This window comes from Enhydra lutris, unplaced genomic scaffold (genome assembly GCF_002288905.1).
Source record: "Enhydra lutris kenyoni isolate GAN:26980312 unplaced genomic scaffold, ASM228890v2 scaffoldscaffold1, whole genome shotgun sequence".
Lineage (NCBI taxonomy): Eukaryota > Metazoa > Chordata > Mammalia > Carnivora > Mustelidae > Enhydra > Enhydra lutris.
This window is the reverse complement of record NW_019154085.1, coordinates 28,618,635-28,642,848: the sequence shown is the minus strand read 5'-3', so window position 1 is coordinate 28,642,848 and position 24,214 is coordinate 28,618,635. Positions and strand designations below refer to the sequence as shown.

Sequence of the window (24,214 nt, the reverse complement as noted above, 5' to 3'; positions counted from 1 at the left end):
TAGAATTGCTGGATCAAAAGGTATCTGCAGGGCGCTTGGGTGGCTCAGTTGGTTGAGTGACGGCCTTTGGCTCAGGTCATGATCCCGGAGTTCCCAGATCGAGTCCTCAGATGGAGTCCCGCACCGAGATCTCTCTCTCTCTCTCTCTCAAATAAATAAGTAAAATCTTAAAAAAAAAAAAAAGTATCTGTATTTAATAAATAATTTTTTAGGGGCGCCTGCGTGGCTCAGTAATTAAGCATCTGCCTTTGGCTCAGGTCTTGATCCTAGGATCCTGAGATCCAGCCCCACATTGGGCTCCCTGCTCAGTGGGGAGCGTGCTTCTCCCTCTCCCACTTCCCCTGCTTGTATTCCCTCTCTCGCCTTCTCTCTCGCTGTCAAATAAATAAACTTTAAAAATAATAATAATAATTTTTTAAAGATTTATTTATTTATGGGAGAGAGCGAGAGAAAGCGCAAGTTGGGGGAGGGACAGAGGGAGAGAGGAGCTCAAGCAGGCTCCTCCCTGAGCAAGAGGAGCCCCGAAGGGGTGTTTGATCTCAAGGCCCCAAGATCAGGACCTGAGCCAAAATCGAGTTGGAAGCTTAACCCACTGAGCCACCCAGGCGCCCCTCAAAAGTAATTTTGTATAAAGTATAAGCCTCTGCCTTTGGCTCAGATCATGATCCCAGGGTCCTGGGATCAAACCCTGCATCAGGCTCTCTGCTTGGCGACAAACCTTCTTCTCCCTCTCCGACTCCCTCTGCTGTGTTCCCTCTCTCGCTGTGTCTTTCTCTGTCAAATAAATAAATAAAATCTTTATTTAAAAAAAAGTAGTGTTGGTCACTAATATCAAATTGCTCCCCAAAGAGGTTGTGCCAGCTCTTAGCCCTGCCAGCTGCGTTTTATCGGGTGCCCGCTCCCCTGCACCCTTGACTCCTGTGTAACAAGCGAATAGTGAATATCTGCCCGTACCAGGCTCCCGTTACATACATTCTCACCGCTGACATTGCCAAAACCTTCCTCCCTCCCAGCCATCCCTGCCCCCAGCCCCCAAGCCAAGCAGCCACAGCTTCCGGCCAAGTTTATCTCGTCTCTCACAACCATCCCTTCTATCCTCTTCTTCACTTCGCCCCTGGCTCAGCCCAGGCTTCCGTCCTCCATGTTTGAGACCATGACTGTGGTCTCCCCATATGGTCTCATGTCACTGGACCCCCTGGTTGAGCTTCCCAAGTTCAGCTGCAGCCTTTGAGCACCGCCCCACCTAGTCAGTGTTCCTCAATGGCACCCACCGCCCATAAGAAGGCCACACTCCCTTGGTCTGCCTAAGGATCTGCACGATTCGGCCTCTCCTCCTGTCTCCAGCACCATTTCCCCTCCTTCCTCCCTTGTGTGGTGTTCCAAAATTCTCCTTTTCCACACTTCCTGGCAGTCCCGACATCCCACTTCCTTCCTGATGCCACTCCTTGCTTGGGCCACCTTTAACCTGAATTGCTCCGCCTTCCCGAACTCCTCTGAGCTACAAGGCAGCAGGAAGCATGTCCAAAGCTTCTAGGCCATCCCAGCTGGGCTGAAGTGCCGCCTGTGCTGCCTACCTTCCGTGTTCTCGCTCTCTCTCTCAATCTCTCTCTCTCGGCTTTGATTGCATTTCAAGTTTTATTCATTTATATATTTATTTAAAAATATTTCATTTATTGGGGTGCCTGGGTGGCTCAGTGGGTTAAAGTCTCTGCCTTCGGCTCAGGTCATGGTCCCAGGGTCCTGGGATCAAGCCCCGCACTGGGCTCTCTGCTCAGGGGGGAGCCTGCTTCCTCCTCTCTCTCTGCCTGCCTCTCTGCCTACTTGTGATCTCTCTCTCTCTGTCAAATAAATAAATAAATAATCTTTAAAAAATTTTTATTTATTCATTTGAGAGAGCACGTAAGCGCAGGAGAAGAGGGAGAGGCAGAGGGAAAGGCAGAGGGAAAGGCAGAGTAGACGCCCCGCTGAGCAGGGAGCCAGACAGGGCTCTGGGCCCCATCCCAGGACCTGGAGATCATGACCCTGAGCAGAAGGCAGCCGCTTAATCATCTGAGGCACCCAGGCCCTCCGCATTTCAGGTTTTAGTCTGCTCAGGTGTCTTTCTCAGAACTGGGGTGTGGGTTCCTCGAAAGCAGAGGGATGGCCCAATTGTGGGGTGTCCCTGGGTCCTGGCATCGTGCCCAGCACACAGTGAATGCAGATACCTGTGGTTAAGTTGAACTCCACGTGGGTGAAGGCTGTGTGGGTGGTGGTGGGGAGAGACTGGCTGTGATCTCATTCAGAGCTGGGAACCCTGGGCGACTCCCTGGCATGTCAGGGCCCCTTGGATGCAAATCTTGGGGGTAACCAGTGTTTACTGGGAGAGCAAGAAATCCAGTAGTACTGGGGAAAGGAGGAAGGCAGAGACAGAGAGGGCTGGGTATTTGTCCTGCCCCAGCGGACTCCAGCTCAGAGTGGGGTGGTTGGGAGCTGTGGGCTTCCTTCCACATCGGTGCTTTCCAGAGCTGTCACACGCTGAGGTCGTCCCCCAACCCCCAACTTGGGGGACGGACCAGCATCTGGGGCGCGAGGAGGCCGACTTGAGGCTGGATTCACAAGGTATGGGGATGAGGGGGTGTGGGGGCAGGGTAGGCAGAGCTGGGGGGACAGAGACCAACTTCTGGAAGAGCAGGTCTCCCTTCCTTCCAATGTGTTTATGTGTATTGGGGGAAAAACTACCCCACCCCCGGGAGGTAGGTAAACGATGATGGCCCCCATTTTTCCAGCCCCCTCCACCCCCGGGTTGGGGGAAGGGCAGGCTGGAGTCGCCGAGGACAGAGAGGCCTCTAGCGGCCACCGTGAGAAGCAGGCGAGGGCGGGGAGGGGCGTGAGGGCACTTCCTGCCAAGGCCTGGGGCTGCCTGGTTTTGCAAAGGAAGTGCTGCCCGGGCCAGAGGGGCGGAGGCAGGAAGTGGGCCGGAGGCCAGTGCAAGGGCGCGGCCAGTAGGTGCTGAGGGGCCGTGGAGGGGCGGATGGGGGAAAGAGGCGCGGAGGTCAAGGAGACCGAGCGCCGGGCCCACCGTCTCCCCCAAAGACCTTGACGCCTCCGCCTGCCTGCCCTTCCAGACACCTCAGCCAAAGTTCTTCCGTTTGGCGCTGAACTTGGCTTCCCGGGAACTCGCCCCGCCCCCACGCCCCGCTCGGGGCCCGCCGCAGCCCCTCCCCTCTACCCGGGGACAGAGGCCACACCCCTCCCGCCTGCAAATACCTTCCCAGTGCCTCCCCTAGGGACGCAGCCCAGCTTTACTTTACAGCTAATACTTGCGAGCCCTCCGCGTGCTGGCATTTAATCAACTCTGCAAAGAGGGCATTTCTCCATTTTGCAGGTCAGGTAACAGGCGACGAGACGCAGAATAATTAAACAGTACAGCGGTGTGCTCAGGTCCACTCGCCACTGTGCGCCCACCTCACACTTGCACACTTGAAGCCTGGGCGGGGGGGCCAGGGTAGCCCCTCCCTCCACATCCCTGGAGGGTGTGGCCTGAGGACAACCCCCATTCCCCCCCCCCCCGTTCAACGTCCCCCCAGTGACCACAGAGGCTGGATGGGGGGTCTTGCGTTTTTAGTTCTTGTCATACTGTGGGGCTCTCAGTCACAGAGAAGGCACTTAAATGGGAAGGTCACCTGATTCTGGCCAACCTTGTCCTCCCTCCCACCCCCAGCTCTCTGGGGCGGAGGGGCAATGATATCTCCATTGGACACCCCCCATGGCACTGGTATGTGGGTCCCCTTAACCGTTAAGCCCTGGGGAGAGCCCAAGGCCTTGATCTCCAGACTCAGCATTTTGGGGAAGGGGTTCCAGATAAAGAAGTCAGAGCTGGAAGGCAGGATGTCTTGGGAGCTGCCCCCAGCCAGCAGGGGGTGGGGGTGGGGGAAGAGCACAAGAGGGGTGGGTTGGCACAGGGGGGACGGGGACAGCTTGGCCAGGCTTCCTGGAGACCCCCAAACCCCCCAAGAAGGGTCCCACCTCCTACAGCTCCCCGAAAGGCACCAGTGAAGTATGAAGTGGGTGGGGGAGGGCACCAATGAGATGCAGAGACCCCCACACACACAGCTGGTGGGCCTAGCACAGCCTTGGGCACAGAGAATGTGCTGATGTGTTTTCAATGAATGAATAATTGGAGCAAAGAGGGTGTGAGGGGCAGAAGACAGGGCTTGGGGCCCCTTGGCCCAGACTGTTTCATTCAGAAAATAGCAGTTTAAAAAACGTAAAAATCCTTTCCCTCCCTCCCCACAATTTATGGGTCCAGGAAAGGGGTGAAGGACTGGGGAGGTCTCTGCACCCTGGCCCTTCCCTCTCCCCTTCCCCTAAAAATCTATATACACATATACATATTTATATGGCACCACAAACGGGTCCTGCCTCTGCCCCCAACACCAGGGCTGGGGTGGTGGCCCCAGGGCCTTGGGATGGTTAAGGCAGATGTGAGAGGTCAGGGCTCGGTGTGGGAAGCAGCTTTCAGCTGCTGCTGAGCCTAGAGAAGCTGGACTCTGGGGTCCCGCAGGACACACCCCATTCCCTTCACCAAATGATAACAGATCTCCCCTCCCCACCCTCCTAGGAGGCAGAGATGGGTGGGGGCTGACCAGTCCCAAGGGAGGAGGTGGGGAGGCTAATTCCTCGCCCCTTCCAGCCTCAACTGCAGCCATCTGGAGACTGTCCCAGGCCAGAGCCGACCCGATCACGGCCCTGGGAAAACAGGGCAGGGCAAAAAGGGTTCTATGCAAGGAAGGCACTTGGTGTCCACCATTCCCAGGCTGGGGGTCCAAGGCATGGGGCAGCAGGAAGCCTGCCCCTCCCCCAAGTAGAACCAGAAAGGGCCAAGGGGCCCTATTTGGCAGCAAAGAAACATGGCAGCAAAGAGAGGGAGAGGGAGGGGGAGCGCCCCACAGGGCCCCACAGGTCCCCCAAGGAGGAGGAGGAGGTTCTAAGGCACTGACACAGGGACCCAGAGGCTCATTGCTCTTGGCGCAGCCTGGCCGGGCAGGCGGGGAGGGCCCACTTCCCCATGCCGCTGAGGGCTGAAGTGGGCCACCGCTGCTGGGTTTTTGTAAGGACAAGTCCACATGGGAGGGGTGTGGGCCTTGGTCAGGGGCCGGTCATGGCCCCAGGGCACCTCACTAGCTGCCTGGCCGTGGCTGCCTGAGCACTGAGTACACGTCATCCACGCGGCTGAGCTGCTCGAAGAAGGGCAGAAGGTCGTGGAGCTCCGTGTCGCTCATGTTGTCAAACCAGGAGGCCACCGGTACCTGGGCAGAGGGATGCGCGGTGCTAAGGAGAGCAGGTGGCTCCGGGCACAGGATATCCAGACCAGCCCTGAGCACCCACTGTTTGGCGGGCCACCCCCCGGGGAGCCCCTGACTCAAGATTTTCAAACATTCCTGACAGCAACCCACTGTGAATTCCGTTTACCTATACGATACACTGCCGGTTTTATAAAGTGGTACTTAACCTTCCCGGGTGCAAAGCCCTCCGATATTTTCTATTCTCTTTTGTTTTTTTTAAAACTCCAACTAGGACCCACTACATTGTTTCTGGGACCCAAGACTAGGTCACAACTGGTGATTTTCAGAAGCTGAATCTGCTCCAGGATGCAGAAGGCACCCCCCCGCCCCTGGTGGGCACCCCCTCCAAGCAAGTGGATGGAATGATCAGTAAGGTCCGAAAAGCTGCAGCGGCAGTGGGTGTGTGTTGGGGGGGAGGCACAGGTCCCCGAGGGCAGGAAGCACAGATGACCAGGAGAGCATTAGGCCCAGACACCACCCAGCACAGCAGTAGGGAGGCCAAGGAAGCCCCCACGGCTGGACCCTCTTCTTGGCTCTCGGTCCCCCAACCTGGTCCTGCCCAGTACTCACGGCGTTGTCTGGATGGAAGACGTAGGAGGCGGGTGAGTTGTCCAGGATGAGCACCCGTCGCAGGTCTCGGCCCAGCCGGCTCAGGTCCTTCACATAATTCCCCCGATGGAAAACGCAGGACTCACGAAACAGCCGAGCCCGGAAGGCCCCCCACTTGTCCAGCAGATCGGCTACTGGGTCTGCGTACTATAGAGTGGAACACGGGTCATCCAGGCCCAAAGAGAACCCAATGGTCCACCCGACTGCAGGCTGGAGGTGGAGGGGAAGCGGGTGGCCCCAGGAGCCCTTTGGAGGGGTTGGGGGGGGCCTCACCTTGGCAAGGCTGGCGGTGAACAGCACACACTCAAAGAGCTCGCCCATTCGCTGCAGGAACTCATCCACGTGGGGCCTCTTCAGCACGTAGACCTAGGGGGTGGGCCGGTGAGGGGACTGCTGGCCCGCAGGCAGGGCGTGGGGTGGGGGTGGGGTGGGGGGGGTGGTGCCCGGCTGAGGACAGGGAGGGAACAGAGCAAGGAACACAGGAGGGAGGCTGGTCCCAGGGCCCACGGGCTCCACTTGGCCAGCACCTGTCCTTCCAGAAGAGGATCAAAATGAACCTCCAACTTCTAGCTTCAGGTCCTACCTCACGGGGAATCACTAATTCCCAGTCTTTGCCCCACCATGGCCTTAGGCAAACGAAGGGGCCTGAGGGCGGCCCCCTCACCCCGAGGCAGCAGGGCACCGGCCCCCGAGCCAAGTAATGGAGAACAGGCTGGACAGCACACAGCCTATCCTGAATTACTTGAACTGGGTCCCGGGCAAGGGGGGCAAGGGGGCGCCGAGGAGGAGCCCCACTCCCTACAGGCCTTGGAGTCGGGCCAAGTCCCCGAGGGTATGTATCATCCTGGGCGCAAGTCTCACACCCTCTGGACCCTTCTGTTCCACCTCTAGCCAAGTCCCACCTGGGGTCCTCAGAACTGATGAGAGGAGCCTGGGGTCTGGAAGGCAGGTGCCAAGCCCGCCGCCTCCCCCCACACCCAGCCCCTCACCTGGTGGACCACCCCATCAATCTCCACAGGGATGATGAAGTCGGCGTTGTTCACTGGCTGTGGGGGGAAAAGGAGCTGCTGGGGCGGGGCCTGCAGAGACGACCCCAGCCCCCAGTCCAGGGCAGGCCCCCCTCAGAGACCCAGGGAGCTGAGGGCTGCTGGGCAGGGCCCACCTTGAAGGAGCTGTGCACCAGGGTCTCGTCCAAGTCGATGACCACACAGATCTTGTCCACATCCTGGGCCTTGGCTTCTGGGAGCAGGTACTGTGCTGGGGTCTGCTGCAGGGATGGGTGAAGTAGTTGGGGGCGCCTCTCCTAAGGCCCCACCGTTCTCCTACATGGGTCTTCCCTCCCTCAGCCCTCTATGCCAGGAGACACAGGAATGGTGGGGAGAGGCCACCTCCTTCCCAGCTTTGCCCCCGGCCCCCAACTGGGGCCTGGGGCAGGCCGCCTGGCTAGAGGCCTCACTTCCCCACCTGGGAAGCCAAGGGAGAGAAAAGCTTCCAATCTTATAGGGGAAATCCAGAGTTCCCTTGGCTGAGGGACCCTTGCCTGGGTGGCAATCTTAAGGGCATTCAGGGCCAGGCTGGGAAGGCCTGGTAGGGAGGGCACAGGGCTTGGGAGAGGGGCCCTCCCTACCTTATATGGCCTGCAGACAGGTCGTGAAAAGCCCCTTCCCTGAAACCCGCCCCAGTCTGAGCCCAGATGCCCACAACGGGCCACCACGCACCTTGGGGACAGCTCCATTCTCCTCCACCAGCAGGGGCGCCCCACTGTGCGCCGGCAGGGCCTCCCCATCGTCGCGGCAGACGCAGCAGAAAAGCGAGTGGAGAATGCCCCGGCTCCGGGGCTTCTGAGAAGCCGCTAACTTCTGGTCACCTGAAGCAGAGAGGCTCGAGGTGGGGGTGTGCACCCTAGCCGGCAGAATCGTGCATCCATGCCCAGATGCAAACTCCTGACAGCCTGGACTCCAGGCCACCCCTCTGGTACCCACAGATCCTCCCAGTGTGATTACAAAGGCCCCCTCATCCGGCCGCGGGCTGGCTACTCTCCGTGGGCTTTCTCTTTTCTTACCAAACTTCATCCCTCCTGTGGGATCAGCCCCACCGGGGATGCCTCCAGACACCCACCTTACCTGAGCAGCCCCTGCTCGCTGGGGCCCCTAACCGGGGAGGGTTGGGGCCTGGGGCCCTGCCGTCCACTCTCGCCCTGCTCCCATCCTTACCGCCCACGTGGGTCCAAAGTCCTTACTGAGGCTGGGCGCAGAGGCAGGGAGCCGGGGCCTGGAGCCAGTGTCCCGCGGCCAGCTGCCGGCCCCGCCTCCTCCGCCCTCGCCCCGCCCAGACCTCCGACCTAGAGCCCGGCATCCGCCGCCTGATTGACGGGCCCACCCTCCACCGCCCCTCTACCGGGCCCCCTGCCTTCGGGCGGAGCTAGGCCCTGGCCAGAGCTGGGCGAACCTGGAGGGGCTTCCTAGCCTCCGAGGTCAGCACCGGCACAGGGAGGGGCAGACGCCCAGCCTAGACCCTCCAGCCCCGGGGGCCCGGCCAAGGCGGGCGGGCTGCACCGCTTACCCGGTCGGTGCGTGTGTGCACAGGCCCGGCGCCCAAGGGCCTGCAGCCGGGGCGCCTGGTGCTCAGCCCGATGCAAAGAACTCGCGGGTGCGCTAGGAACCCGTAGAAGTGGTTGCCCTACTCTTGCGCCTCTCAGGGGCTCAGTGCTTCCACGCGTGACGCGGAAGTTTGTTGGGATCGTAGCTGTGTATTGGCGGGAGATCCTTCCAACCCTCCCCAGCCCGCTGTCACCTCGGCGCCCCCTCCGGCGACCCAACTAGACCGCGGCCCGGGGCGGAGCCTCACCGGGTGGCCTGAAGGCGCCCTCTTCAACCCCCCATCTCTCAGCCTCATTGGCGCCAATAGGGGGGAGGGGGCGACTATCGGGCAACGCGCAATGCCAGTCAGAGAGACCCGGAAGGAACCCACTCTCTACCCCTGCCTCAGTTTCCCCATCTCGAGCACTCGGGAGCGCCCAAGTGGCTCCAGGCCCCGCCCCGCGTCTCCGAGCCTCGGCGAGTTCAAACTCTCTCCCCGCTCCCTCTCCGGATGGGAGTTCTGAGCTCCGCAGTGGCGGGCGCCCGGGGCGGCGGCGGCGACTGTCCCAGGAAGGGTCTCAGCCCCTTCCTCCTCCCATCCCGCGGTGCCCCAGCCGCAGCCCCCTCCGCGCGGCCCCAGTACCTTTGCCCCGTAGCGGGCCCCGCGCCTCCTCCTTGGTGATCTGAGTAATGACTGCCGAGCTGTCCATGGGGCCGGGCGCGCTCCGCTCCGGCCGGACTCTGGCCCGGGCGCCCGGCCTCCCCCCCGGCTCGGGCCGGAATCGGGGCGCGGGGGGGAGGGGAGGGGTGGGGGGGGGGGTCCCCGCGGGCTTCGGGGGGGAGGGGAGCCAGGTTCTAAGGGGGAGGGGGAGGGAGGGGGCGCGGAGGAAACTTTGTTACAACATGGAGTTTCCTCCCCGCGAGGCGGATGCAAACATGGAACCCGGGCGCTGTTTCAAGGCTCCCCCTTAAAAGGGCAACGGCTTCGGCGTGACCTGGACTCTGCCGCGGCTTTCATCACCGCTGGGGCCGGCGCGGCTCGGCTTTGCTGACTGGGAGGCGGGCCCGGCCGGGTTCCTGCCGCGCTCCAGGGGGCGTCGCCTCTCTTCCTGCCGCCCGCCCGCGGGGCCGAGCCTCTGCGGCTGCGTGGCAGGACCTGCTCCCGGCCCACCGTTCCAGACAGCCGAGCGCCCCGGGCCAGGGCCCGCCCCACCCGCCCCGAGCGCCCACGCCGGGGAGTGCCCGAGGGCGGCGCGGCTCCACCCCTGCTCTGTGCGAGGGCCACAGACTAGCCGCTTCGTGGTTTTCTCATCTGGGAAACGGGAATAACGCTCTCCGGTCTGCAAACTGGGTCTTCAGTACTTGCAGAGGCCGCCTCGCAGGAAAGTCTTGAGCGAGTGAAGGCTCCCTGCCGGCTCCAAAAGGCTGTGCAGATCCGCAAGATTGTGCTTTTGACCGGACTGTGACCGTCCACACCCACCGCAGTTTCGGGGCCAGGTGGCCCGGCACTGTAGGGCGTGAAAATTACAACTCCCTGCGCCGGAATGCCCCCTGCGAACCTCGCCCGGTTGCTCCATCGGGTACCCCGCGCGTCCGCGCCCACGGCAGGGTACCAAGCCCCTAAGCGCCTCAGGGCCTTCGTGTGCGCTGTTCCCTCCGCCTGGAAGGCGCTTCCAGCTCCTTCACGGAGCCGATCCCACTGATCTCGACGGCACCCCACCTTCTCCAAGAGGCCTTCCTAGACCCTTCGTCTACTCCCCACGCCGTCCACGCTGTACTTGTTGGGGAGGGGGTTCACGCGGTGCCAGCACGCAGTGGGCGCTTAATTCCTGCAGGCCCAATTTCTGACGGTGGAGGGGTCCACAAGCATTAGCTGTTTATACAATGTGAAACACCCGTTCCACTTGGGGTGTACGGATACACCAGCTGGCGCGGGGACCGCGGTTCCCCGCTGATTCTTCTGGAGGGAAGTTCCCCTGTTACGCGCTGCGAGGTCTGCGGGTGTTTTTGTTTCTCTTGTTTATGAAGTTCTTTCCATTCTCCTGACTATTTTGTGTTCACCATTTAAAAAATAATAATAACGTCAAGCCCTGACAAACACGCCCCAGCACTTCCTTCCCCACGGGGCCTCGGTGGCGGGGCGGAGCGGGCGCGTCCTGTCCCGTTCAGCCGCCTGGTGCTAGCGCAGCGCACGTCCTCCAGGCCCGGGCGGGGTGGGTTGGCGGGGGAGCCGGGGAGGGGAGAGGCCCGGCGCCGGGGCTGCAGGGTAGGAGAGCGGCGCCGGCCTGAAGGCGCGCCAGCTTTGTGCCCGGCGACCGGGAAGAGAGGAGGCGGCCCACACCGTGGGTGTGGCGCCCACACCGCCGGCGGGTTTGCATTTAATCCTAATAATCGCCCACGTGTAGCGAGCGCTCTGTTCGCGTCCTGCTCCGGCTGTGCCCCCTAATCTAGTTCACTCGTCAGAACGACCCCCTACATCTCCCATTTTACAGATAAGGAAACTGAGCTCGGAGAAGTGAAGTGACTTGAGCCAGCCTTCTGGCGAGGGGAGAAGTGGGGTTCTGGCCACCAAGCCGAGAACCCTCCCCCTTCGGTTGAGCCCCGGGGCGGGTTGTCAACTTTATCTCCGGATGCCCATCTTGCACTGACCCCAAAAGGAAATATGTGGTGGACTAAGTGAACCCCTGGCCTCATCCCATGGCTGGAGCAGGGCGGCTCACCTTCCTCTCTTTCGTTTCTCCCTCTCTGTAGACTGGAACCTGGGGAGGCCAAGTAGCTGCCCGAATGAATACGGCACTGGGCAGGGTCGCTGCCCACTGCCTACCCACCGCCAGTCCCCCTCGCCTCCCAACTTTAACACTAGCCTCCTCCAAGCCCTCTTCCCCTGGGAGACCTTCCCAGGCTCCAAAGCCTTCCAGGTGTATCTTACCACACGGAGTCAGGAGGTCCCCTGCAGTGTGTGCGTGCGTGCGTGCGTGCGTGCGTGTGTGTGTGTGTGTGTGTGTGTTTGGGCGGTGGGTGGGGTTGTCTATGGACATCGAGGAACTGGCAGAAGTACCACGCAGTAGGATCTTGGGCCTGGGGCTTCCTCCCTGGCAGGGGGGGGCGGTGTCCACACCCAGCTGCTATTCTGGAACTGCACTGCTCCAGCGGCTGGAGGGCGCTTTAGCCACGTTATTTTCCTCCTTGTACTGCAGAGGGAATCAGATGATGCGGGCGGTGGGTCCAGAAACACCAGGACTCTGAGGGGTTCTGACTTGCAACCGTGGACAAGTGTCTCTTGCATTCAACACCTCAGCTTCCTCATCTGCCAAATGGGGTTGCTAAGAGCCCAACCCAGCCAAATGAAAGTGTGTGTGGGGGGGGGGGTGTCAGTGCAGAAAGGGAGGGTGTCCTCCCATCGCCCTTTGTGAGGGGGGAGAATCCTGGTGCCCCTTCCCACCCGAGAGGCTGATGAAGCATCCAGTCCCTCCCTCTAGGAAGAACCAGAGCTACTGGGGAGAGTGGAGAACAGCGCCTTGTAAACGTTTCCCTGCCCAGAAATGACAGACCTTGGCTTGACCTCATTGGTAACCCCTTGCCCAGGCCCAGGGTAGCCCCGTAGCTAATCCTTTGGTCCCTTCTCCTCCCTGCCTTCCTTGCACCCACATTCTCAGTGGCAGCCTTAACTATTCTGATGGCCAGCCTGCTCATGCCTCTGGGGTTCCCACCCCACCCCCCCCCTGCCCTACCAGATCCAAGAACTCCCCACAAGGATGCATGTCTGTTTGGCACACCTGCCCCCCACTCTTGGGAGGTTCATTCTCCCTTGGCTGCCCCCCCTTACCCATTCAGCTTTCAAAATCCTGTTCAGGAGTTACCTGCTCTGGCCCTGGACTCACTCTTTTCCAGGTGTGCCTAACACACACTTCGTCTTTTTCCTCGTCCCGCTGTTGGCTGTTGGATTTGCTGTCACTCTACTTAGCTAGCTCCCCCTGCTGAAGTGTGAGCAACCTGAGAGCTGACGTCTTTAATTCGGGACTTTACCTCCCTCCCCCACGTCTGTCACGGGGATGGCACCCAATTAATAGTAAATAGATGGAGAGGGTGTGCAGGGGACACCTCCAGGAAGCTGGAGAGGAGTAATGGAAGATGCCTCTTTCTCCTATTATCCGGTCCCCATCCATCTCCCCTCTTCAGCTAGCGTGGGTCCCACCTTTTCCAGGGCCGAGCCCAGAAGAGGATACAGCGGCCTTCTAGCTTAGGTCCTGCACCCTCTCCCACCGTTTCCCTGGTTGGACCAGACCTGTCCCATCCCGTCCCTCCTGGAGGGCCCCACTCGCATCGTTGCCCTTTTAAGAAAGAGGAAATTCTTCTCATAAACAAGAGCCCCAACCAGAAAGCGGAGCTTGCCCCACCATATCTTGGGCAAAAGGGGGTGCTTCCAGGCACAAAGCTGGCTCCAGGCTCAACCCAAGGAAAGGCCTGGCGGCCCCCTCTCGCCACCGCTCTCCGCAGCTCAAGAGCTAGGGTCCGAGACACCCGGAGAGGCAGGAGGTGGGACTTGGGGGAGCCTAGAAACAGCCCAGGGAGCGTCTATAAAGTGCAACCCTTGCACGGGGCGAAGGGGTGCCGGGCGGCTCCCAGCGGCCGGAGGGGTTCCCCGCCCACACGATTCCCCCTTCACCTCCCTCCTTTCGCCTGGCGGATTCCGAGGCCCCAGGGCGCGAGGCTCGAGCGCCCGCCTCCTCCTCTTTGGCGGGGAGGGGAAAGGCAGCGGCGGGGAGTGAGGGCACTTGGGACCGTCCCTGCCCCTAGGGGGAGCTGGGAGTCAGGGCGGAGGGAGCTTTAAATGCGCGTCGTGGGAGTCCGGGCCGCGGGGTCCCCTGGGGAGATGGCAAATGAATTGGGCCTCCGAGGCACGGACTCGGGTTCCACGACCCGGTGCCTGAAGAGGGGACAACTGCGCCTCCGTTTTACTGCCTGGGATGTGGTTTGCGGGTGGTACAGAAAGTCTGAGGCTACTCCAGCAGATTCGTGCTTTCCCGGTTTCTGCTCTCCCGCTCTTTTGGACGAGAAGTGAACTAGCATTTATTGAGCATTCATCGGATTATCCTAAACGCCGGTTTAGAGCTGGTGTCCTGCCCCAACTGGGTCCCTCCGTCAGGTCACTCCTATAGGCGCTCAATAAATATTTTTGGAATTACTATTATTTTTAAGTCCCAAGTGTCAGGCACTGTTAAAGTGCTTTACATCCATTGCAAGTTTGGTGTTATCTCCATTCTACAGATGAGAACACTGAGGTTGGAGGTTAATCACTTGTCCAACCTAGGAAACAGCAGGTCCCTACGGAATCCAGGTTGGCCTGCCTCCAAAACTCCCACTCCACCTTGCTGCCTTCACACACACCCCAGCAGGCCCGTCTGCCCCAGTCATCCCAAACCCCAGCCAGTCACAGGGTGGGGAGTTCATCCAGAGATCTCCCCCCTCTTCTACTCTTCAAGAAGCCCATACAAGAAATGTTGATGGGAGCTGTGGACCAGAAGGGTGGCTCCATGGGCAATGAGACAGGTCCAGACCTGGGAGAGGGATGATGTGAGTCCAGGAGAGAGCAAGACCTCCCAGGAAGCCCAGGTGAATCCCCTTTCCCCAGTGCCCTCCATCCTTTGCCTCCTTTCCTTACCTCCCCCATCCCCAAGGCACCCTCTGGCCCTGCAGTACCAGATAGGCTGTGAGGCCCAGGTAGACGGCAGCCAGCAGAGCTACAAGGACGAAGTAGGCAGGGTGTGGGAGGCTGGGCAGGTAGATGACCACGAAGTAGAGGTTGATGGCACAGACCAGAGCCATGATGAAGGATGTGATGGCCTTGCTCAGCCTGGGGGCAGGAGGGATGCCGCTCAGGACTGGCTGCATCTCTTCCTTCTCTCCACTGCCCAAGCCAGCCTGGAGGAGACCGAGGGCATGCGCAAAGCCACCTTCTCTGGGCTGTGGGATCTGGCGCAGCAGACCACTTGCCCGCTCCTGTCTCCTGGGTCCTCCAGACTCCTCACCGGTGTGATTTGGCAAGAGCAGAGTCTGAGGTGAGCCGGTGAGGAGCTCAGGTTCTAGAAATAGCCTCCCTCCCCAGATTCCAGTCCTAGTTCGCCACTCTTGATTGTAGGGCGACCCTGCACACGTTCCTTAACCTTCATGAGCTTCTTTGGATGCTGGTAATTCCTATCTCTGGGTGGGTGTGAGGATCAAATACAGAACTGAAAGTCCAGGGTTGGGGGTGGGCAGTACTCACCGGCCATTGGCAAACTCCTGCATCACAGCCGGCATGCTGGTGAACGTAAGGATAGGCAGCACAGCAAAGGGAAGCTGGGGAGAAGCAGGAGGATGGGGCTGAGGGGCCTTGCCCTCACAATGCAGCCAGAAGGGGGAAGTGGAGCAGGGCTCCTGTCCTGCTCTGCCTGTGTGTCCTCGGCCAAGTCCCCTCATCGCTCAGAGCCTTCAGGCTCTCCACCTCTGTGCCTTCCAAAGTTGTGAGGCTTCAAAGCAGGAGAAAGCATTTGGGCGCTCTGGTCCCAGTCTGGGATGCCAGCTCTGCCCCCAGTCACTTAAGGGTGTACATCAGTTTTCCAGTCAGTGAAATGGGGACAGTGGTGGTTCATGTGGGAACTGCTGTGAGCCTTAGAGGCAAGGTGTGTTTCGATGAGTGTTAAGGGTGGGGGACAGGCTGCGTATGGAGGTTTGCTGTGGTTCCTGTGCAGCTCGTCAGGTGCAGGGGTGCCAGGGACCACGGGCTCACCAGCAGGCTCTGCAGCACGTTGAGCAGGTCATTGAGACCTGACAGGTCTTTCAGGTCCCTGAAGACCGCCACCAGCACCGTGGGCAGGATGGCGCAGGAGCGAGTCAGGAGTACGCGGGCAAAGCGTGACCACCGCAGCTTCAGGAAGCCCTGGGGTGTGGGGTAGTGGGGCACCTTTGTGGTGGGGTTCAGGACTAGGGATTCCAGAGGAGGGATCCTCTGTCGTCCCTCAGCCCATTTCGCACCAGGGCGAACCCCCTGTTTTTCCATCTCTGAAATGGGAGCAGCTCTGATGCTAGTTGGCAGAGAGAGGATGGATGAGAATAGGGGTTTCCCCCACAGCTGCATGCTTAAAACTAAGCTTTTGGGGTAAAGGCTCCTATTAATCGTGGGTCTGCAGCCAGTAGTGAGTGAGCTACTGAGCCAGTAGCCTCATTTCTCTGCAGATTTTCTCATCGTTAAAGCGTTAAAGCGGGGCTTAAAATAGCGCCTCTGGGCTGCTTAAAGGAGTAATGAGGCTGCTGTCTGACCCCCCAGTAGTGTAGCCGTTGACCTGGGACCCTTGGCCCTTCCCATCCCGCCCCACACCGCACCTCCATCACAAACTGTCCCGCGTACGTGCCGGTCATGGTGGAGCTCTGCCCCGCCGCTAGGAGCCCCACGGCCCAGATGTAGAGGGCAACCGGGCCGAAGACGCAGCCCAGGATCACGCCCTGCGGGGCGAGGTGTGGTTAGACCTGTGGCACCGCCCCCTCGCACAGCTCCACCCCGAGGTGGGCGTGGCGATGAGCCCAGTTGGGGCTGGACCGTTACCTTCCAATCCCACCCCTGCTTGGTGCTTACTCCTTGGTAAATGTCCACGTCCACCGTAAGGTTGTTCTTGGGGAAGATCTTGGCGTAGTCGTGGAGGCTGCTTTTGGCACAGACGTTGAACTGTGGGCACCGGGACAGTAGGAAGGTGATGTGCACAGTCTCAGAAAATCAGATGTAACGTGCACAGTCTCAGAAAATCAGACAGCCAGGCCTTAACCAGGGGTCGAAAACTGGTGACCAGGCTGAATCCGGCCAGACAGTTTCCTTGACTAACGAATGTTTTTCCTCTGTAATGTGAATTTGTGGCCAACATCTAAAATTGAGAAGAATCCACACAGGAACCCGGTTTCCAGGGTTCTTTCTGTTGGGTTTGTAAGAGCTGGCATTACCACAATGAGTTGGCTGGCAGTGACCCAAGCTGCTCCACAGCCCCCTCTCCCGTACACTGGACCCACTTAGCACAGGCCTGGACCGCCTGGTCCTTAAGGCCACAGAGCGAGACAGTGGCAGTGCCTGCATCCCCGGAGGCATGGCCAGTCCTCCCCCACCCCCTGCAGTGCTCAGCGTTCAGTAAGCACCCACACCCCTGGCTAGCAGTTGTCAGACCCGCATGGCAAAAACCCACTGAGAAAGGAGAGAGGCACAGGTCCCAGATCCCAGAGACCCAGCGAGGAAGCTTTGTATCATTGGCTGCTCTGTCCCCAGGGTAGAGGCACTGTCTGAGCCATAACATACTCAGTAAATCTTTGCTGAATGGATGATGGTTTATCTGCTAATGATGACGATGATCAGCAGAGAGGACTCAGAGAAGAAAAGCACTGCTTGAACCTTCCCAACTCTGTGCTCATGTTCAAGCAGGCCCCAACTCCCAGAATACCCTCCCCGCAGTTGGCTGGACAAATCCTGGCATCCTTCAAGGTACAGTTGGACTGCTGGGTCCTCCAAGACTCAGCTCCTCCCTCCCAGTCACCTCCTTTGGATGTTTGTGCCTTGTCTCCCCTCCAAACCCCCACCTTAGGTTGTCTGGGGAGGAGCCATGACTCCCCAGCGAAGTGGGGGAGGGGTCTCAGCCAGAGGCCAGGCCACAGATGCCCTCCCCTACCGGTGCAGAAAGTGTGGGACAGACACACTCAAAGGGCTAAGATGCATTGCTTGGTGTCCCCAGCAGAGCCCGCAGGGTTTGGGGGGTGGGGAGGCCGGCTGTGTCTGTGTGTGGAGGTGTAGCTCACCGCAGCCTCATTGGTTTGCTGGTAGAAGGCCTGCCCAAATACGGCTACAACAAAGAGATTGATGAAGAAGGAGACAGACAGGGCGATGGTGGCCTCAATCAGGAAGTACATGTTGGCTTCTCGGATGTCCGTCCGGCGGGACCGGTCTATCTCTCGAGACTACGAAGGTCAGAGGGGAGGAAAGAGCCAAAGTTCCTCAGAGCTCCCCCAACATTCTCCATCTTCACACTTCTACTTCTGTTCCCTTCAAACCTCAGTTCTTCTTTCTCCCCGTGGCAGTTTGGGACAGGCCTGGGTCAGCTGACCCCCCTCCTGTATGCCCAGTTATATCCTGCCTTAAGGGCCTTTGCATTTGCCATCCCCTCTACTGGGAATATCTTCTCCCCTGATCTTCCTTCCCATCCTTTGTGTCTCAAAGATTACCTCATTAGAAAGGCCTTTCTCGACTAACTTTTCTAAAGCAGCTCCTGCTTAGTCATTATCATATTTCTCTGTTTCCTTCCTTCAAAGCACCTTCCACAATCTATAATTCTTTCCTTTACCTGTTTACTTGCTCCTGGTCTGTCCGCCCCACTAGAATACAAGCCCTAGAAAGGCGGATGATTTGTCTGCCTTTTCATTATTGTTCCCTGATTCCCAGCGCACAGTAGACACCCTATTACTACACATTGAATAAGTAGAGAATGAATCACTTCCCGCCTGAAATCAGGGAGGCGGGAGCCAAAGGGGCGGGGCTCCGGGCTCGGTGGCCGCACTAGCAAGAGCCGGGCGGAGGGGAGCAGACATCACTCCCTCCCCTTCCCAGCTTGGCTCACCTTCACCAGGGCCGAGTGCAGGTAGATGTTGTGAGGCATGATGATGGCGCCGACGATGCCCACGGCCTGCAGCAGCTCTGGACGGCCGCAGCCCGGGCACGAGGGCAGCAGCAGGCCCCGAAGAAGCGCTAGCTGGGCGGGTCTCGCCACCACGTACTGTGGGGAGACGCCTGGTCAGGCCGAGCCCTGGGTGACCGGCCGTTCCCACCATCCGCCCGGACCCTGGCCGCTAGGGGGCGTGGCTAAAAGCCGCTGTCCCCCTCCCTCTCCCAGGCTCTGCAGGGGGCCGGGAGGAATGGCCTGGGCGGGAGGGGGAGGGGAGTGTTGCGGCTTTGGCTTCCTTGGCTTCCCACCTCGTAGCCGAAGGTCAAGGCCATAATAGTAATAAGGAATCCAAAAAAGGCTTCCAGCTTCCGCAACCCTAGGGGGAAAGCAAAGGGTAACAACACCAACAACAATTGTAAGCGATTGGTAATAGTATAGATGAAGAAACCCAAGTCCAAGTAACTCGCTCAAGTCCACACACAGCCGGAGTGAGCGGGCTGCGAGCCTTTCTCTCCTCTCAGTACAGCAGAGCGTGGTTTATACCCCGTCGCTTGTGAGTGGAGCGGCGCACCCACCGTAGTTGTCAAGGAAGAGGAAGAAGAAGGTGTCCACGATGGTGATGAGGACGCCGCCCCAGAGCGGGATTCTGAAACCGGAGTGGCCAGGGTCAGCCCAGCGGAGAGGCAAGGGTCTGGAAACCGCCCCCCCACCCCCGACCTCCGCAGGCAGGAGACTGTGGAATCTGGCCTCCTGGGAGCAGGGACCCACGTGGCTCCAGGCAGCTAAGGGAGAGGGGAGCGGAGCCTGCTGGGGATGGGAAAATGATACAAAATACGAGGAAAGGCCAAGCTGGGTGCGGAACCAGCCTGGCCTGGAGCTCGGGGCTGCAGTTCTGAAGCCCTAGTGGTGACTGGCATCTGTGTGACTTGAGACAATTCACTCCACGTTTCTGGGTCTCTCAGAATTTCAGCATCTCTCTGATGCACACACCCCCCCCCCCCCGGGGGCAGCCAGCAACACAGCACAACAGCTCTAAGTCAGAGGGTTCGGCTGGGTCAAAGGGACTCAGGCAAGTCCAGGGAGGTCCCTGGACTGCAGAGCTGGGGCCCGTTGGGGTGGTACCGTCCGGCTGAGAGCAGACTGAACGCAATGGCGGTGCCTATGACCTCCTGCATGTCTGAGCCCACGATGGCTAGCTCGATGGTCAGCCAGAGGAGCGTGCGGGGCACCTGGGGGGAAGAGGCAACCCTTTACCAATGATGGGCCAGTTATCCTCATTATTTGTTGATGTCCCATGGCTTTCTGTACCCTGCATGATAAGGTTGGGCAGGCAGCCGGCTCGCGACGCCTGCCAGCCTCGCCGGCTGGCTTCCAGTTAGATTTTGTAGGAAACAATTAAGGGAGATTGAAAGGCAAGGAGAGATCGTTTTTTCCCCCCTACTTCTAGGGGTGTTCCTGGCAGTGTTGCCAGCAAGAGCACCTGGCAGCTGGGGCTCTCTCAGTATTGGTGGCTGTGCTTCCAGAAGCTTCGCAGCAAATGATGACTGGGGCAGCTGCCCAGCAGCTTTCTGATCCCTGGGTAACACCTCCTTTCCTTGCTCCTCCAGCCCTTCCCATAGCTTCGTGACTGCATCCCTGCATTAAATACCTTTGAAATATCTTGTGGCCTGGTTTCTGTTTTCCCACCGGGACCGTCACCGGCAGCAGGGTCCCCGGTGTCCACTCCAGCCAATGACCATCCCGAGCCAATGCCTACCTAACTTGCACCTTGGGCAAGTCACTTTCCCAGGTTTCAATGTCCCCTCCTGTAAAACGAACAGGTATCTCTAACATCTCTCTCAGTCTGTGTGCTATTAGTTTGAGCCTCAGTCTTCCCATCTATCAAATGGATTTGTGATGCCTCACTTGAGATGATGTGTTTATTGACCATGGAAGCTGTATATAGCTGTTTGGGGCTTGGGGTCTGTGGGTGCTCCCTGTCCAGGCGCACCAAGCTCACCTTAGGGTAGTAGAGATGGCAGACCTCACCCAAGTCCTTGCCTGTCACCACGCCCAGCCGGGCAGCAAGCCGCTGGCAGAGCAGGCCCAGCACTGTGGCCCACAGCAGCACCCAGAGCAGCTGTGAGAAGACAGGGAGAGGCCTTCGGTGGGGGGGGGGTGTGGGTGTGAGGGGTGAGGGGGAATAGAGGGGTGGGCGGGAGGGGGGTGGGGAACCCTTTGGCAACCCCAAGCTGCTGCTGGTACCCTCTAGCCAAGGACACCCCTTGGGGAGGGAATAGAGAAGATGGAGCCAGAAGACCAGCACCCCTCCCCCATACGGCCCACACTGGCAGGGCAGCCCTGGGGGCCCTTTTTGGGTCCATTTGAACTTGATGCCTGCTCCCCCCAACACCAGCCATGGAGTCCACTCTGGGGAAGTGTGTCAAATTGCGGGGTGGGGGGGGCTCTGCCCTCCCCAGGGTGCCCCGACTCAATCACTTTGAATCCAGCCACAGCGCCAGCCTGAAGATCCGATTCAATGTTTCCTGGGTCCAGGAAAGCGATGCTCATGAGGAAGCCGGGCCCCGTGAAGGCCCATAGCTTCCTCAGGCTGAATGTACCCTGCAGGTGGGAGTGAAGGGAGGAGATGTTGGGGCCCCCGCTGAACCCCTCTGGGCTCATCAGCCCCAGGCTATCTAGCCCTGTCTCCTCCTTTCCCCCATTCCTGGAGCTGCCACCCTGGGGTGGAGGGCATGGAGTGGGAGGAAGCAGCAGGATTTGCTGAGTCATAGTGGATTTGCTTTCTGGATCTGTCCAGTTTGGCAGCTGGCCTACGACTGACCAGTCTGCCTCATGCTTAACTCAGCAGATCCTCAGAGCCCAGAGGGGGTCTTTCCAGGGGGTCTCCCTGGTCCTGCTCCTCCTTCTCCAGTCCCTTTTCAAACCACAGTCCCTCCCTTCTGGAGTCCACTGAGCCTAAGATCTCCCCATCCCATTCCAGGGCAAGGCCTGGCAGCCTAAGGATCTGCTGAAGATTCTGGAAGAGCAGGCTGACAGCATCCTAGAAAGTAGCCTGCAGCTTCCGTCACTTCTCCCGGTGTCCTCGCCCTGGTCCTTTTCTCTAGTACCACAAGAAATCCTAGAGGCTCCAGCCTGAACTTGCTCCAGGTCCCTTTCTGTCCGTAAGAAAGCTGAGATTCGCTCAGAAATCCACTCGATCATTTTTAGACAAAATGTGAGCCCCCTAGGTAAGTGCTAAGGATGGAAACAGGAGAGGACCAGTCGCCACTGTCAGTCACTGCTGCTCAGAGCTGGAAGGGACTTCCCATGGTCTTCAGAAGATCTCTTTCCCCTGGCCTGTGAGATCCTATAACATCCTGTCAGTCCTGAAAGACCCCAGGACGTTTCCAGCATTCTCACCGGTTCTGTGTCGGGAATGGGGATCTTCTCACTCAGGTATGTTGTTCTAAGAGCTTCTTGCTCGTGTGGTTCTGAGCTGGGTGGGCTGGAGATGGAGCCATAGTTGGGCCTGCTTGGTCTTTGAGGGTCTTTGTCACCTGCAAAGGGCCCCAAGGAGGGGCGGTGAGTGCCTGGTTTCTTTCTGGTGGCCCAGGTGTAAAGCTCTCTGTTCTTCCCCCCTACAGCTTCCTGACAAAGTGGAGAGATTAAGACCCATGTGAACAGGGGCCCTTGATTCCCATCTTGGGCCCATCACCTCCAACCGTTGACCAAATGTCTCAAGATTTTATTTTTTGTTTGTTTGTTTAATTTATTGAGAGAAAGAGCAAGCGCATGCAAGGGGGAGGGAGAGGGGGACAGGGAGAGAATCTCCAGCAGATTCCACGCGGAGCATGGAGCCCAATCTGGGGGTCAGTGTCACTACCCTGAGATCATGACCTGAGCTGAAAACCAGAGTTGGACGCTTACCCTACAGAGTCACCCAGGCGCCCCGACCAACCAAATATTTCAGAAGATGTGTGGGAGTACAGCTGCTAGAATTACTCTCCTTCCATGTGGGCAGAGAGATTCTCAAATCCAGGTCTCTCCTGCCACAAAGGATGCAGAGGGGGACACTGGGCTCTGAGGAGGGCACACTGATGCCAACATGTAAGCCCCGTGGCCTCACCCTGTCTCCTCCATCAGACAGGTAAGCTCCAGGAACTCCAAATCCTCAGAGAACAGACAAAGGGGACGCTCAGCACTTGGGGATGAAAAGAGCCCAACCCCAGGCTACTGTCTGGAATTGGGTCGAGGCCAGGATACCCATGGCAGTCCCTGACTCTCCCCTACTCCCAACCCCCTTTTAGGACTCTGGCCCTGGAGGGGGGCTACTCACCTGTCATGAGGATGGCAGACTCAGGCACTGTGCGTGCGAGTGGGATGCTCGCGGCCACTCAGCACACACACTCTCTCTCCGAGGGCTGGTGCCTGCCCGTCCGTGTGCAAGCCCACACCTCCTCTCCACCCTCAGCTGATCTCAGCTGTCCTCACACACATTGTGAAACACTTTCCAAAGGCAGAAGTGGCGAGCTCTGGCGGAAGAGTCTCGTTGACCGAAATGCAGGAACTTTCCTTCCCCTCCTGGCCTGAGGCCCACCACACTTTTGGCCCCCTTCCAAGTGCCGTTCGGTCTGTGTCTCCCAATGTAGCTCTGATTTCAAGACAGTTCCTGCTACTCAGACGTTCATGTCCAGATCACATGACTCCCTGCCCACACAAGCAGTCAGGCCCTTCTCTTCAGTCTGGAGTCCCCAGCAGTGGGAGTCCTGATGGCTAGCAGGCCTCAGTTTCCCATTGAGTGCCTCAGAGGAGAAGAGCTCTGGGCACTGCCTGGAGACAGGCCTTGAAGACTCAGGCCAAGGAGAGCCTCAGAAGAATGAGGCACTGGAACTCTGGTCCCGATTCTGCCACTGAGTCACTCAAGATTATCACCAGGCCGTACCTTTCTCTGAACTTGTTTCTTCTGTTACTGGAAGGGCTCAGACTTGTGAAGAGGTCAAAAGAGTAGGGGCCCAAGAAAGCCAGGAAGGTCAGATAAAATATGAGACAGGTAGGGAGTCAGAAAAACAGTGCCTGGGGGGCAAATGGGTGGCTCAGACAGTTAAGCATCCAACTCTTGTTTTCAGCTCAGGTCATGACCTCAGGGTCCTGGGATCGAGCTCCGCTTCAGGCTCCCTACTCAGCGGGGAGTCTGTTTCTTTCTCTCCCTCTGCCTGCTGCTCCCCCTGCTTGTGCTCTTTCTTTGTGTCAAATAAATCAATAGAATCTTTTCTTTTAAAGATTCGATTGATTTATTTGACAGAGAGATCACAAGTAGGCAGAGAGGCAGGCAGAGAGAGAGGGGGAAGCAGGCTCCCTGTTGAGCAGAGAGCCTGATGAGGGGCTTGATCCCAAGACCCTGAGATCATGACCTGAGCCAAAGGCAGAGGCTTAACCCATTGAACCACCCAGGCGCCCCTAAATCAATAGAATCCGAAAAAGAAGAAGAAGAACAAGAACAAGAAGAACAAGAAGAAGAACAAGAAGAACAAGAAGAACAAGAAGAACAAGAAGAACAAGAAGAAAAGAAAAGAAAAGAAAGAAAAGAAAAAGAAAAAGAAAAAAAGAAAAACAGTGCCAGTTCAGAGTTCAATGAGGAATGACGCCGAGACTCAGCGTCGGTGGGTGACAGGAGTGGGGAGACTGCAGCAAAACCAAAGACACAGGGGCGCCTGGGTGGCTCAGTGGTTAAAGCCTCTGCCTTCAGCTCAGGTCATGATTCCGGGGTCCTGGGATCGAGTCCCGCATTCGGGTTCTCTGCTCAGCAGGGAGCCTGCCTCCTCCTCCTCTCTCTCTCTGCCTGCCTCTCTGCCTACTTGTGATCTGTCTGTCAAAAAAAAAAAAAAGACACATACTCTGTCCAAAGGGGACATGCCTACAGAATTGTAGCCAGTTGTCCTGTGAGAATGTGTGTCCGCTGTCACCACGTCTTCTGATCTGTCAAGGATATTGGAAGATTTTGAGTTTTAGGCAACATATGCTTCTTGAATCGTAGGCCCCCCAAATTGAAGAT

At 58.6% G+C, this 24,214-nt stretch overlaps 2 protein-coding genes across 3 annotated transcripts; both read right to left on the bottom strand.

Annotated features, from left to right (window-relative positions):
• Window positions 1–3,583: 3,583 nt before the first annotated feature.
• Window positions 3,584–9,342, bottom strand: LOC111141490 (CTD small phosphatase 1). Of its 2 annotated transcripts, none has more exons than XM_022494089.1 (7): window positions 9,156–9,342; window positions 7,652–7,800; window positions 7,096–7,200; window positions 6,923–6,979; window positions 6,207–6,299; window positions 5,895–6,080; window positions 3,584–5,288 (listed from the first exon to the last, which is right to left on the bottom strand). In XM_022494089.1, exons 1-7 carry the CDS (start codon window positions 9,220–9,222, stop codon window positions 5,160–5,162), a joined length of 786 nt encoding a protein of 261 aa, XP_022349797.1. In that variant the 5' UTR covers window positions 9,223–9,342; the 3' UTR covers window positions 3,584–5,159. The 2 variants fall into 2 exon arrangements, with proteins under 2 accessions (XP_022349797.1, XP_022349806.1); XM_022494098.1 differs by having other exon boundaries at window positions 7,096–7,197; window positions 9,156–9,292.
• Window positions 9,343–13,348: 4,006 nt separating this feature from the next.
• LOC111143491 (solute carrier family 11 member 1) lies at window positions 13,349–22,823 on the bottom strand. The gene is made up of 15 exons (XM_022497292.1): window positions 22,499–22,823; window positions 21,583–21,719; window positions 20,662–20,784; window positions 20,183–20,302; window positions 19,306–19,412; window positions 18,759–18,829; window positions 18,492–18,559; window positions 18,139–18,294; window positions 17,324–17,482; window positions 16,125–16,214; window positions 15,875–15,994; window positions 15,282–15,431; window positions 14,778–14,851; window positions 14,213–14,366; window positions 13,349–14,070 (listed from the first exon to the last, which is right to left on the bottom strand). The coding sequence occupies exons 1-15, from the start codon at window positions 22,503–22,505 to the stop codon at window positions 13,984–13,986; spliced, it is 1,623 nt and encodes a 540-aa protein (XP_022353000.1). The 5' UTR covers window positions 22,506–22,823; the 3' UTR covers window positions 13,349–13,983.
• Window positions 22,824–24,214: the final 1,391 nt, after the last annotated feature.

What these genes read in the sequence shown, in the direction of transcription:
- LOC111143491 (XM_022497292.1), bottom strand. An exon ending in ACGTGGACATTTACCAAGGA is followed by an intron (nt 15,995 to 16,124) that starts GTAAGCACCAAG and finishes CTCGCCCCGCAG; the next exon opens with GGCGTGATCCTGGGCTGCGT. An exon ending in ACGTGCTGCAGAGCCTGCTG is followed by an intron (nt 14,852 to 15,281) that starts GTGAGCCCGTGG and finishes GCTTCTCCCCAG; the next exon opens with CTTCCCTTTGCTGTGCTGCC.
- LOC111141490 (XM_022494089.1), bottom strand. Translation starts at nt 9,222, where the DNA reads ATGGACAGCTCGGCAGTCATTACTCAGATCACCAAGGAGGAGGCGCGG. An exon ending in AGAATGGAGCTGTCCCCAAG is followed by an intron (nt 7,201 to 7,651) that starts GTGCGTGGTGGC and finishes CCATCCCTGCAG; the next exon opens with CAGACCCCAGCACAGTACCT. An exon ending in TCTTCCATCCAGACAACGCC is followed by an intron (nt 5,289 to 5,894) that starts GTGAGTACTGGG and finishes CCCTCTGCCCAG; the next exon opens with GTACCGGTGGCCTCCTGGTT.